The sequence below is a fragment of the Hyperolius riggenbachi genome, chromosome 3 (genome assembly GCF_040937935.1).
Source record: "Hyperolius riggenbachi isolate aHypRig1 chromosome 3, aHypRig1.pri, whole genome shotgun sequence".
Classification (NCBI taxonomy): domain Eukaryota; kingdom Metazoa; phylum Chordata; class Amphibia; order Anura; family Hyperoliidae; genus Hyperolius; species Hyperolius riggenbachi.
Window position 1 is genome coordinate 450,868,236 of NC_090648.1, and position 15,041 is coordinate 450,883,276.

The following is a 15,041-nucleotide window of genomic DNA, read 5'->3' on the forward strand; positions in this document are numbered from 1 at the left end:
GTGTGTATTCTTGCAATGCCTTTTCCCTTTTTTTTGGGGGGGGGGTATATACTGTAAATACTGTATGCATTATGTTTGTGCTGTTTATGCCTGCTCATTTTTGCAATACAAAACAAAAGCCAAGTGAAAGAATTAACATTTTGCTCTTTCTACCATACATACCTGCTTAGCAGGTATGTATGGTAGAAAGGCGGTCCTGCGTTTTTATATCACCCGGTTCAAATACTGGACAGCAATTTTCCTCGCTCCATAGAGCATTGTTTAGTTCAGCTACAAATAAATGCATCCCAAGTGCCGATATGTTTAATGTCATATACTGCCGTGATTTCACATTATCGGAAGGTAAGAACTCCAGCATATGGTGCTTTATACGGCTTTGTGCCGCTACGAGACAATGAAGGCATAGCTTGTTGCATTGCAATGCGCAGAGAGCGAAATAACGTTTAACGTCAACCCGATCAAAGTAAAATATGCTTCAAAAAGTAATGAATGTCTGCTGATTATTTTAACGATCACGCCATTATTTTTTTTTAGCAATGAGACGCCTCATTTGAAATCGTCAGCCACAGAAAAAAAATCATTGCTTCTTGTAATAGTGTTATAATTATTTTTCTAATAAACTTAAAACGGTAATTAAGTGTAGGTTATATTGACGACAATAATGAGCCTATAAGCACAGCGACTTAAATTATAGACACGCTCTGCCATAAGTCAGAAGGCCATTATTAAATTCAGGGCTTAATCATGGATATAAAAGACAGCAGGACTGTTACGGGGTGGCTGGGATTGTATTACCCTAAGTGTCATTTCAGTTTGGTTAAAACTTGACTTAATTTAATATATATCTGCCTCATAAACCATTTTTATAGCATAATGGCCTTGATTCATAAAGCATTATCTCATGTGGCCGATAATGCAGAAAACAGCTCATTTTGCCCAGCATTTATTAGGAAGATGTCAATTCATATAGGCTGTTACCGCATGGCAAGCCGAAATTACCGAGCAGTGAGGTAAATTACCGTCTTGTGTGGTAAATACCTTCACACATCAGTAAATGTCAAGTCATAAAGATTAGAACATGCAGTAAAGTACAGAAATTTGTGGCAATTACCTCCAGCTCTGATGTGTCGAAAACAGTGCCGTAGCCCATGACTGACAGAAGCAGAGAGCGATAACCCATGACTGATAGGAGAAGAGAGCCAATAGGAACAGCCTCTCTCTCCTGCAAGTCCCTCTGATATGCTCTGATAGCTTCTTGGGAGGGCCCAGCTTCTCTACCCCCCATGTAGCGGAGGAGAGAGCCGGCACAAAAGAGATTTCCCCTGCAGCCCTTCAGATGTTTAACACTTTAGGTTCCTGTTTGAAGATGCGCAGGTGCAAGTGGGGAAATCACCTAAGCATGGCATGAGTAATGTTTTGAGGAAGTTCACCTAAACTCTGTCTATTACATAATATGTTAAGACTAAAACAGATTCAGAGGGAGCAGAGGAAGTATAACAAACATGTACATCTAAAGGGATGTCGGGGATGCCTTTTACTATTGTAATGCTGTCACTGCACGGAACAGCATGTAACAAAACAGAGACAACTCCAGACTCTTCTGTTGTTACAGAACAGGTTTTTGTGAATTGAAGTCCATTTTTCGTTAAATTGCCGAACATCTACCACACTTGTGAAAATCTTTATAAATTAGCAAACAAGTCTAAAATACCGAACTTGGTATTTTAATGTCCTGATTTTTTTTAAATTGCACAGCCCTTTATGAATTGGAGCAAATGGGCTTTTTTTTTTTCTTTCGAAAGTCACTTCTATGAAATTGGTAGACTATTCTGAATGAACTGTAACTGTGAATAATTTTTCTTAAAGGATAAATGTATATTTAATATAAATATGTTATATTCTCAAACTGTGCCTTGATCAATAATATAATTATAAATCATGAATGGTTCTTTATGTTCTTTCCCCGAAGAAATGCATTTGAGCTGGAGAGTATAAACACCGCAAAGTTTCCAGTCTAGCCAGAAGCACCACAGGAGTGCTGGTGTACATGTACAGATTGCTGGTATATACTGACAAGCAAAAGGTTCATTAGCCCCACCAAGGAGGCAGAAAATGTAGTTAGCAAATTAATGTTCCCTACAGCTTAAGTTACTATGATTCTTGTTGTCACCCCTGGTCATCGTGCGAACCAATCGTGTGTTTTTAAACGTTTTCTTTCAGCTCTAGGACATGGCGGACAGATGAGCGGTTAGGGAGGGACCCCTGTGGGAGGGATGCCTGCACGGGGCGGTCCTGCTAGCGACGCAATCTTGCGATGGCGTCCAACTGAAGCCTCCCACCTGAATGCTAATGGCTGCTTGATGTGGTATGGCAGGTAAAGGGTGTATGACAGTGCATCATGATTAGCTGACGAGTGCCTGCTGGCCACTTAAATGTAGCTGGATGCATGTACTGCTGTGTTCTATTGCTTGTGTGTGTTGAATGTCACCCAATGTCCAGCAGAACTTATATCACCTCTCAGGATTCAGAATTGTACGCAGGGTGCTAGCAGTTACCACCAAGGACCATGGGAAGTGTAGTCCTGTGTGAATGATTATGTTATGACACATAATATATGATGCATAGTATAGAGGCGGAGACCCTAAAAGAGGACCCACCCAGAAATAAATTAGGCAAAGATCTTTGCTTAATGCATTTCTAGTAAGGTCCTTTTTTAGGCACTCTACCTCTACACTATGTATCAATCAGGATTCCCCTCACTAAGGTCGAGGGAAAAACTTGCACGGCTCCACCATTGTCCTTAACCACTTGCCGACCGCACGCTTATACCGTGCGTCGGCAAAGTGGCAGCTGCAGGACCAGCGACGCAGTATTGCGTCGCCAGCTGCAGACTGATTAATCAGGAAGCAGCCGCTCGCGCGAGCGGCTGCTTCCTGTCAATTCACGGCGGGGGGCTCCGTGAATAGCCTGCGGGCCGCCGATGGCGGCTCGCAGGCTAAATGTAAACACAAGCGGAAATAATCCGCTTTGTTTACATTGTACGGCGCTGCTGCGCAGCAGCGCCGTAAGGCAAATCGGCGATCCCCGGCCAATCAGCGGCCGGGGATCGCCGCCATGTGACAGGGGACAGCCTGTCACTGGCTGCACAGGACGGATAGCGTCCTGTGCAGCCCGGTTCACCAGGGGGGGCCAGGTAGGAGAGGGGGGGGATTTCGCCGCGGAGGGGGGCTTTGAGGTGCCCCCCCCCCCGCAACACCCGGCAGGCAGGAGCGATCAGACCCCCCCAGCACATCATCCCCCTAGTTGGGAAAAAAGAGGGGCGATCTGGCAGAGCCCACCCAGCACAGATCAGCTAAAACAGCGCTGGTCCTTAAGGGGGGGGGGGGGGGTAAAAGGTGGGTCCTCAAGTGGTTAAATGAAAGTGAAATCCAATTCAAACCATTTAAAAAAAATAAAAAAACATTTTGGAGCCTATTATTACGGTCTATGACGGCACTGGGGATAAATCATCTCACGCACCATCTTTTTCACTTCCCTTCAGAAGGACAGGAAGTGAATTTCCTCAACAGACACACACAAAACTATGCAAAAACCTGTTTATTGCTCTCTATGTCTCTGTTTTGGAGTTTGTTACCTCACTTTCTGCCTTTTGTAACTGCCTTGAGAGCAACAGGAAGTAAATTAATTCTTCCACAGCAATAAAAAGCCCACAGAGATTTTATCTTTTCCTGCACTATCCAAACCCGCTCAGAAATCTTTTGTTTGGTGTTAGCCTTTACATGCCTGATATTTTGGACTGAAATTGGAAACGTGACTTATATACCTACTGCTTTTAGAAGGTAGAAGATTCTGCTGCTCTTTTCAGGTTAGGTCAGGTTTAGGTGTTTTTATGATTAATTTTTAAAGGAGAACCCCAAGTGTATTCAAAATGTTTCACTTAGCTCTATGAATTATTACAGCAATTTTTAAGTTACTAATTTACCTTACTGAAGATACGTTTTTTTTTAAAGAGTATTGAAACAGGCTTTTCAAATGAGCGCACTCTCAGGGCCTATTTTGTGGAGTTGTGGCCAGTTTTGGTGAGATTGTGGTTTTAGGATACATAAATATTTATTTAAGATCTGATTTTATTAGCTTTGATAAATTCTTAATACCTTATGTGGCGGGGACGGAAGTGGAAAAAAAAATCCCAAAACTGTCAATACGGTTTAACAATATACAGAAGGAAAGCTTAATAAAATTACTAACTTTAAACATAATGCTGTTACCTCTGGAACTGTTAATCAGTCAACCTGTTTCTTTCCTTACCTATCAGACATATTCAAATAGTAAAGTCAGACAACTGGCTAGAGGAGTTTAAAGAAAGTTAAACCTTTTGCAGTTGATTAAGTTTAAAGGTCAAAAAAATGTTTAAAAAGGCACAAAACTACAAATGTTATTCCTATTCACTGCCTAATCCAATGACACTTTACAGAGTGCTCCTTTAAACATAAAAATAGATTAAGACGAAATACTGTTCGCTACATGAAACAGCCAACACCTTTTAGATAAGCGACAAATGTAGCTTTGTATTAGTCACTTTACATACAGACTTAATTTAATAGACTTTTGGATGCTTAGATTAAGTTTGACCAGCATGAGACACTATTGGACAGATTGACACATTTCCCCCCCTCCCCCACCCAATGACATCCACCATTTTCAAATCTCATGACTGTAACCGTAAGATTAATTTATAAACATTTGTCACTCCCCTGCCATGAGTCCAAGTAACACATATACATGTCATAGATCAACAAACCAACATTACGAAGTAGCTGGAGTTTTTCTTTTATAATTCCTAAAAAGAAGAGTTTTAGTGATGGGACTGGCACACATGAAGAGCAGTCAAACTTGTTAGGTATTGTGCTTCTGCCGTTGGCTTGAGTCCGGGCTAGGAATCAGGCACCAACTAAGGCAGTTGAGGAGGTTCTCCGTGACGGGAGAAACGGAATCGGCTTATGGGTCTGTGTTCTTAACCTCATTTTGATCACTGTCATTTCTAACGGAAACACAATCTTATTCCACGAGGTGCATTCATTTGGTAGGTTGACACTATTTGGGGTTGATACAGTGGGCAGTAATTTTTGTTTTTGTAAAATTCAAAAATAGATCAAATGACAAAACTGTCGATTTCCTTGGGGGTCAACATTTACCTTCTTCAAGTTCTTCAGAGAAGTGACAAGATGTTGGTTTAGAAATTATTTCCACGTTAGATCTCCAAAGTGGTGTATGTTTTAGGGCTGGTCTACCAAAACAGTCTTCCTCTTCTTGGCAGGGTTGATAAGAAGATAAAGAAATCAATAACTGTGACAGATGGGAAAGGTCATGATAAAGGTTCATGGTCAAAGGACACCGGAGCGAGGACCATCTGGTGTCCTGTTCAAAAAAAAAAGAAACGGAAATTGATCAAATAAGCATTATATACATAGTTCATGACTTGGTAATTGCTTTACCACCGTAATGAGTTGTAATCGTAGTATCAACCATGCCAAACTCACTCCTCCTGTGGCCTTCAAACAAGGCCACGTTGGAATGAACAAGAATGGTGACAACAAGGAAGTATCTGTAGTCTACACGCAAGTTTAAAGGTAGAGTAGCCAGTCTTTCAATCTTTTGTGCTCTAGAGAGACATGTTTTTAGCACACTGTTCCATTCTCAGGACGTGATTTAGGGCAGTTGGTCCTCAGGACCGGCTGTACTGAGGGTGCTAAGGTGCAGAAGAAACCCGAGATTAAAGTCAGGCCCAAGCCCCCCCAGGCACAGAACATGGACCATCCATAGCCATGGCTGATGTCATCAGGTAGACCGTACAGAAACCGAGGGTAGCGGGAGAGCTCGAAGTTGATCCCAGCTACACAGGTGCACAGTGAAATGATACAGAAGGTGCCTGTAGGTGGACAAAGAGCAGAATAATAACAGAACAATGTTAGTATGTAGCATAGTCTTATACAAGTAGAAGTAAAATGTGTAATTGTGCAAACAAAGCAAATCATAACAAACAAAGCAAATCATAGTCTTTTTAGGCCCTGTTCCACAGAATAATGGTGGTTTTGCTATACCGTATGCAGGGTTACTGAATCAGATATCTTTAAGAATCGTGTGAGAGTGGATCCCAGATCTCAAATGATCTACTGTATGTGTATTTCTTAGGAGATCAAATTGGCAGCCTCCATAGCTTTCACCTTTCCAAACATTTTTTGAAATTGAACTAAATAAAGCCTTGGTATTGCTATTTTCTAGTAATTACTGGAAATATATGTGGCATTTAGAATTTTTAATTAAAAGGGGCACTATGGCGAAAAATTGTAAAATTTAAAATATGTGCAAACATAAACAAGAAGTACGGCATGTGTTTTCCAGAGTAAAATGAGCCATAAATGACTTTTCTCCTATGTTGCTGTCACTTACAGTAGGTAGTACAAATCTGACAGAAGCGACAGGTTTTGGACTAGTCCATCTCTTCATGGACGGGCTGGATTCTCATAGATTTATTTTCAAAGGCACTTAGTGAATGGCAGTTGCTCTGTCAAAAACTGTGTAGCGAGCAGGGAAGCTGGCCAGCATCATTGTTTAAATCCTTTTTAGGGAATATCTTTATAAAGAATACAAGCTTTGCTGAGAATCTCCTATGAAAAGATGGACTAGTCCAAAACCTGTCACTTCTGTCAGATTTCTACTACCTGCTGTAAGTGACAGCAACATAGGGAAATAGTAATCTATGGCTCATTTACTCTGGAAAAAAACGTACTTCTTATTTGTGTATGTTTGCACATATTTCAAATTTTAAAATTTTTCACCATAGTGCCCCTTTAACTTTGATAGTCCTTTAAAATTAAACAAAAAGTGTGTGGCATTGGTACATTTGCAGCTTTTTTTTAATAAGAAAAGTGGAAAGTCACTTTCAGGGCTGGTGCACACCAAAACCCGCTAGCAGATCCGCAAAATGCTAGCAGATTTTCAGGGCTGGTGCACACCGAGCGGCTTTTTGGGCGTTTTCAGATCCGCTTGCGGCTGCGGATCTGCTTGGTCAATGTATCTCAATGGGGTGGTGCACACCAGAGCGGCAGGCGTTTTGCAGAAACGAAAAATGCCTGGGTGAGGCATTTTTTGGATTTCGGATGCGTTTCTGCCTCAATGTTAAGTATAGGAAAAACGCAAACCGCTCTGAAAAACGCCTGTTCAGAGCGGTTTTGCAGGCGTTTTTGTTACAGAAGCTGTTCAGTAACAGCTTTACTGTAACAATATATGAAATCTACTATACTGAAAACCGCAGCAGCAATCCGCAAAACGCTAGCAAAACGCCTCATAAAAATAAAAAAAAGCGTTTAAAAATCTGCTAGCATTTTGTGGATCTGCTAGCGGGTTTTGGTGTGCACCAGCCCTTAAACGCTTTTTTTTTATTTTTATGAGGCCTTTTGCTAGCGTTTTGCGGATTGCTGCTGCGGTTTTCAGTATAGTAGATTTCATATATTGTTACAGTAAAGCTGTTACTGAACAGCTTCTGTAACAAAAACGCCTGCAAAACCGCTCTGAACAGGCGTTTTTCAGAGCGGTTTGCGTTTTTCCTATACTTAACATTGAGGCAGAAACGCATCCGAAATCCAAAAAATGCCTCACCCAGGCATTTTTCGTTTCTGCAAAACGCCTGCCGCTCTGGTGTGCACCACCCCATTGAGATACATTGACCAAGCAGATCCGCAGCCGCAAGCGGATCTGAAAACGCCCAAAAAGCCGCTCGGTGTGCACCAGCCCTAACAAGGATGGAGGTAGGATGGAGGTAGCATAGGAGGAAACTTGTTGAGTAGAGGGACTCAAATTCAAGTACTTGGTGTCTCAGGGATAGGGGTACAAAGAGCAATAAGAAAAACTGGTTCTAACTTCTAAACCTTCACGACTTTATCCACTACAAGAAAAATAAAATCTTTCATCTTTTCATGTTTTATATAAAGATAATGACATTTACAGAGAACAGTTCTCACTGTGAGCAATACTATGTGCCCAGCACATCCAGCATACAGAAACAATCTTCACTTGCTCTAATACTATGACTGTAATCTGTTCAGAATGATGGAAAGCAGAAATACAGCTTCCAATGTGTGTAAATAATCATCAGCTGAAGCTCTGTGTTCCTGTCTGTGCAGCTCCCTCTGCCACGCGGTGTAAAGTAAACAGTTTACAGCCAGGTTACAGTTCAGCTCTGACTCTCCACCCCCCCCCCCCCCGTTCTGATGCCGATACAAAATTGCTATAAATCAGCTAATTAACAGGGTTGTTTTTTTCACACAGGCTGTCCTGAGAGACCTCTGAAAAGCATTTTAGTGTTGCGGGCTAAAAGCTCTCTGGGGTTTACAGAAAAACTGTTTCTTTGATAGTTGTTCTTTAAAGTCAAAGTAATATGCGTTTCCCCTAAATCCTCTCCACAGCTTACTCCAGGCCTGCTGCACCTCCAAGATGCGTTACATGTACGCCAGAACAATTAGAACAATCAGCTTATATGAGGGCACTTCCTATAAAAGTTTGCATAGGGTGATTTGTATTGAGTCCTCTAGGTTATCTTCTCTGTCACGCCGCCAACTCCAATCCTTAGATAGTGAAAGAAAGAAAGCAAATCATAGCATAGTCTGTATATCAAATGTATCCAGGGTCCACCACCCTAGAGTAGATCTCATGTAGGAAAGTAACACAGGGTCACCATGTCCTATGGTCTAATAGGTGGCACACTCACCTTACCCACAGGCTGCCCTGGCTCACAGACAGCACACCGAGTTTAACACTTATTCACTAGCAATTCACCATCCAGAGTAATCTTTCTTATAAAGGTAGTACCTCAAGACATATAAATATCATCATAATGCACTATGCCCCCTAATGGACAGAATGGGAGGAGGAAGAGGTTAAAGCAGTTTTAAATTCTGACAAAATGTTCAATAAAAATGTGTTTTCCTACTTTTTATAACCCATACAATTATCATATTTGCTTTTGTGCACAATTATTATTATTCATTTAGAAATTATAAGTTCCCAGAGTTCAGTTTATTAACTTTGAAAGCTGACTTTTCATTTTATACGTAACTGTTTTTATTCATCTTGTATTGAAGGCAGAAATGCTTTCTGAGTGTCTGTCTCTGTTCAGGACAGTCTGCACAGTCAGAGAATGTGTCACATTCCTCACTTGATGCAATTAAGTAAACACAAGATAACATTATCTCCAGTTCAGATGCTTCCAGCTTTCTCTGCACTGAGCTTGTAACTCCTGTGTTTAACTAATTGAATGCTGTTCTAGTAAAAAAACAATGGTGGTAGTATATAATATGCTGTAAATAATATTTTAGAGCAAAGAAGAAATGCTGGGATTCATTCTGCTTTAACATTTATAACAGCCACACACCTCTGAGTGAAAGGGATGTGAAGTGAAAAGGTCACACCCCTTCCTCACAGTAGTTGTGGTCAGAGCAACAAAAATAGCCTTTTTCTGACCCTCCTTCACCCCACCCCCTTCTTTTCCTGCACTATTGTTGTCCCAAAGACTACTGGACTTCAAATTAACCCTCCTGGCGGTCAATTAAAACAGCCAGGGGGCAGCGCAGCACTATTTTAAAAAAAATTTTTAATCATGTAGCTAGCCTAGCGCTAGCTACATGACAGCCGCTGACGGGATTTCCATTAGGGCTTCCCCGTCGCCATGGCGACGGGGCGGGATGACGTCATCGACGTCGTGATGTCAAAGGGAGTCCCGATCCACCCCTCAGTGCTGCCTGTCACTGATTGGCCAGGCTGCACATGGGATCTGGGGGGGGGGGGGGGGGGCGGCATTGCGCGGCGGGTAGCGGCGAATCGGCGAAGAGCGGCAGCGATCGGGCACTGCACGCAGCTAGCAAAGTGCTAGCTGCGTGTAATAAAAAAAAATTGTGCAAGTCGGCCCAGCAGGGCCTGAAAAATCCTCCTGCGCGGCATAGCCTGAGCTGAGCTCGGGCTTACTGCCAGGAGGGGTATAGGGCTGGAAGTCAAAAACGCAGCAAGGGAGGGAAAACCTCCCCTATAGGGTCACAGGCAGCAGAAAGAATGCAGAGGAGGCTTCAAGCCTTTTCCACACAACCTAAGCATAAAATATATATTTTGATCCTTTTTGAAGTATACTTCTGGTTCTGTTAAAAATGATACTGCATTTATCTTTGATGCACAAACATTTTTATAATTCAGTGTTTAAATTATCTTTCTAGTTGCATCTGCAGCCAGATACAATTCCACAGACATGCTGAATTACAGTGGCTTGCAAAAGTATTCGGCCCCCTCGAAGTTTTCCACATTGTGTCATATTACTGCCACAAACATGAATCAATTTTATTGGAATTCCACATGAAAGACCAACACAAAGTGGTGTACACATGAGAAGTGGAACGAAAATCATCCATGATTCCAAACATTTTTTACAAATAAATAACTGCAAAGTGGTATGTGCATAATTATTCGGCCCCCTTTGATCTGAGTGCAGTCAGTTGCCTATAGACATTGCCTGATGAGTGCTAATGACTAAATAGAGTGCACCTGTGTGTAATTTAATGTCATTACAAATACAGCTGCTCTGTGACGGCCTCAGAGGTTTTCTAAGAGAATATTGGGAGCAACAACACCATGAAGTCCAAAGAACACACCAGACAGGTCAGGGATAAAGTTATTGAGAAATGTAAAGCAGGCTTAGGCTACAAAAAGATTTGCAAAGCCTTGAACATCCCACGGAGCACTGTTCAAGCAATCATTCAGAAATGGAAGGAGTATGGCACAACTGCAAACCTACCAAGAAAAGGCCGTCCACCTAAACTCACAGGCCGAACAAGGAGAGCGCTGATCAGAAATGCAGTCAAGAGGCCTATGGTGACTCTGGACAAACTGCAGAGATCTACAGCTCAGGTGGGGGGAATCTGTCCATAGGACAACTATTAGTCATGCACTGCACAACGTTGGCCTTTATGGAAGAGTGGCAAGAAGAAAGCCATTGTTAACAGAAAAGCATAAGAAGTCCCATTTGCAGTTTGCCACAAGCCATGTGGGGGACACAGCAAACATGTGGAAGAAGGTGCTCTGGTCGGATGAGACTAAAATTACTTTTTGGCCAAAATGCAAAACGCTATGTGTGACGGAAAACTTCAGTGCAAATCACTCTGAACACACCATCCTCACTGTCAAATATGGTGGTGGCAGCATCATGCTCTGGGGTGCTTCTCTTCAGCAGGGACAGGGAAGCTGGTCAGAGTTGATGGGAAGATGGATGGAGCCAAATGCAGGGGCAATCTTGGAAGAAAACCTCTTGGAGTCTGCAAAAGACTTCAAACTAGGGCGGAGGTTCACCTTCCAGCAGGACAATGACCCTAAACATAAAGCCAGGGCAGCAATGGATTGGTTTAAAACAAAACATATCCATGTGTTAGAATGGCCCAGTCAAAGTCCAGATCTAAATCCAATCGAGAATCTGTGATCTGAAAACTGCTGTTCACAAACGCTGTCCATCTAATCTGACTGAGCTGGATCTGTTTTGCAAAGAAGAATGGGCAAGGATTTCAGTCTCTAGATGTGCAAAGCTGGTAGAGACATACCCTAAAGACTGGCAGCTGTAATTGCAGCAAAAGGTGGTTCTACAAAGTATTGACTCAAGGGGCTGAATAATTATGCACACCCCACTTTGCAGTTATTTATTTGTAAAAAATGTTTGGAATAATTTATGATTTTCGTTCTACTTCTCACGTGTACACCACTTTGTATTGGTCTTTCACCTGGAATTCCAATAAAATTGATTCATGTTTGTGGCAGTAATGTGACAAATACTTTTGCAAGCCACTGTACACTAGCTTGAAGCCGTGGCAGAGGGCCAGTGTTCAGTGGATAAATCAGATCCAACTGTTCTACCTGCTCCCTCATTGGTGCGTAATGAAGAGTCACACTTTAAAGCCAAATTCTAGCAACAATTACTGTATATACTCAAGTGTGTGTGTGTGTTTGTGGTGGTGGTGGTGGGGTCAGCTAATATTAGAGTTAGGCATGTGGGACCCCATACAGTGTACACATCGGAAGCATGTTTGTATCAGAGACAGAGAGGTGCTCATGCATGCTACAGAGCCATAGCAGTTAAGGCACCTGTTTTTTTCACAGACCTGATGAAGTGGGCAAGCACCCACGAAATGCGTTGTCAATGTTATGTGCTCTAATTAAAATACCTTTTTTTAATAAACTGGTCCAAATTCTTCAAGAGAGGAAAGGTTACCTCTATGGTTATAGGATTAACAGCTTATTAGCCTATCTGTTATGCATTGGGTGCCTCCACCAGTGTTTTATAAGTGTCTTGTCATACCTCTATAGAGGTGATAGTATTTTAGTTGTCTTAAAGATCATTCCACCAGTTCCTGTCACAGACCTAAAAACCGAGCACCTACTCTGACGTTGGTTGCTAGGATTTGCAACTCACCTTTGTAAGTATATATATCCTTAGCATTTAGCTTTACTGAATCTCACACGATTCTGCACCATTGGTCTTCTTTTATCTTTTAGATGAGCCTGGGGTTGTTACACAGGAATCACGGACATAAGCTATCTTTTTGTTTCTATAGTTATCTTACCTCTTTCCTGGCAGCTATTTTCCCACCCCTGAAGCTCTGTACTTGCTGCTAAAGGTCCAGACTTTACTGTCATGTGACTGCAGTGAAGGCAGGACCTCTAGTGGAGGGTACAAGTGCAAGGAGAAAGGAGAAGTAGCCATATATACAAACATGTTTCTAATGCACACATAAATGAGGGTGAGAAATTGGGGGTTTGGCTTACACTTTTTGAGGTGCAATTGGTCACTGCCTTTTTTACATTACCACAGCATTATAATCCTTATTACTATGGTTAATTATTTGATGTTGAGGCTGACATACAATTGTATAATGGCACAAAAAATGGTCAGTAAAGTGACTGCTATTAAACCTGGTCAGAGAGTTACCGCAATGCCAAAAAATTCGTATAACCCTGCAGCAGAGTGCATCAACAGGGTCATATGCATAGGGCCGCCCTCCCTGCATGCCCTTCGCATGCCCCCTCCCGCCCTTTGCCACTCATCACCGCCCCTTGCCCAGGGACATACCCCTGCTAGACAGGAAATACATCACTGGGATTCCCAACATCTCTGTTGTATTGTTGATGGTGGCAGACCAGAAGCTCCCGCAGTTGGTGTACTAGGCCCCATACACTTTCTTTGCTGTTGCATTACCCTATGTGCACAAAGGGTAATGCAATGCAAAGAAAAGGACCTAAGTGTAAAATGGGCCTGGTAGAAAAAAATCCTGACAATTTATGGAAATCCTAAAAAAATGAATTTTTAACTTGGTTTAACTTTCCAGGGAGCGCTGAAAGGGTTAAGCCTCAATGTTTACTGTATGGGAGAGGGTGAGAGCTGAGCAGTGCACCTGCAATCTTTTCACAAATTTGCTAATTAGACACTTTGATCTGCCTACAAAAAAAAACACAGAGCAGTGAATTTCTTCAGCAACTTTTTGAGGAATAAAGAATTTTCACTCTGTGTTGTGCACTTTGAGGGTAGGGAAAATCTGCAGAGACCAGATCAGGGATTGATTAGCTGTGATTTGAAACCATAGGGTGCTGCTTTCTTTCTTACTGAATAAGCCTAACTGGCAGGTAATCACCTTGCCCCGACCCCATGCTGATTAATAGCACAGCTGTCACGATTGTTCCTTAAGCAGGCCATACACTGGCCCGATTTGCGCCCGTTTCGACAGCAGATTCGATCACTGGGATCGAATCTGCTGCCAATCGTTCACGCTACACGCCGAATTTCGATCCATTTCGTCCGATCCCGTCGATCGTGCCGTGCGGAAAATAACCGTCGATCGCCCGCGGGTAAAGAGCGCATCGCTAGCGGCGTTCGAGTGCCCGACGACCGACGCAATAGAGCCCGCATACATTACCTGCTCCGCCGGCGCGACTGCAGTCTCCCGGTCACCGCTGCTCCGTCTGCGCTCTGGTCTCCAGATCCGGCATGCCTCACTTCTTCTAGCCCGGCAGGAAGTTTAAACAGTAGAGCGCCCTCTACTGTTTAAACTTCCTGCCGGGCTAGAAGAAGTGAGGCATGCCGGATCTGGAGACCAGAGCGCAGACGGAGCAGCGGTGACCGGGAGACTGCAGTCGCGCCGGCGGAGCAGGTAATGTATGCGGGCGGGCGGGGGCAGCAGCAGCAGTACCACCACAACAGATTGTGAACGGTTTCAGGCTGAAATCGGTTCACAATCTGTTTGCTGTAAAGGTAGCCATACGATCCCTCTCTGATCAGATTCGATCAGAGAGGGATCTATCTGTTGGTCGAATCTGATGGCAAATCGACCAGTGTATGGCCACCTTTACACACATTTCTGTACTGGTGTCCTTGGCGTTGATTGACTATTGTTCAGTGAGAGTATGGTAACCTGCACCTGTAATTCTTCAGTGTACCACATCTTACTGGACACCCCATTCAGTTTTACAAACCAGAGATTTATCTCATGCGTGTGCTGGTGAGGAAGCACCACTCATTGGGTTTGCTTCACTAAGCTGCGCAGCTTAAAGAAAACCTGTAACAAAAAAAACCTCCCCTGGGGGGTACTCACCTCGGGTGGGGAAAGCCTCTGGATCCTATTGAGGCTTCCCCCATCCTCCTCGGTCCCACGGCGGCAGCGATAAAGATCCCCGAACAGCAGGGATGTAAATATTTACCTTCCCGTCTCCAGCGCAGGCGCAGTATCGGCACTCCGCTTGGAGATAGGCGGAAATAGTCGATCCCTGTCGGGCCGCTCTACCACACAGGCGCAAGTCTCCTGCGCCTGCGCGGTAGAGCGAACCCGACAGAAATTGGCTATTTTCACCTGTCTCCATGCGGAGAGCCGCAACAGCGCCCCCGCTGGAGCCAGGGAAGGTAAATAAATCAGCACTTATCAGCGCTTGTCAGGCTTGTCGAGGGAGGATCGCCAAACACTTTT

The 15,041-nt window shown here is 43.2% G+C and overlaps 1 protein-coding gene across 5 annotated transcripts in view; it reads right to left on the reverse strand.

Annotated features, from left to right (window-relative positions):
- Nucleotides 1-4,697: 4,697 nt before the first annotated feature.
- Nucleotides 4,698-15,041, reverse strand: part of TMEM178B (transmembrane protein 178B) — a 575,441-nt gene continuing 565,097 nt past the window's right edge. For all 5 annotated transcript variants that reach the window (XM_068272988.1, XM_068272990.1, XM_068272989.1 and 2 more), the window contains one exon: nt 4,698-5,929. In XM_068272988.1, coding sequence (XP_068129089.1) covers nt 5,679-5,929 — 251 coding nt within the window. In that variant the 3' untranslated portion in view covers nt 4,698-5,678. The remainder of the gene's footprint in view (nt 5,930-15,041) is intronic.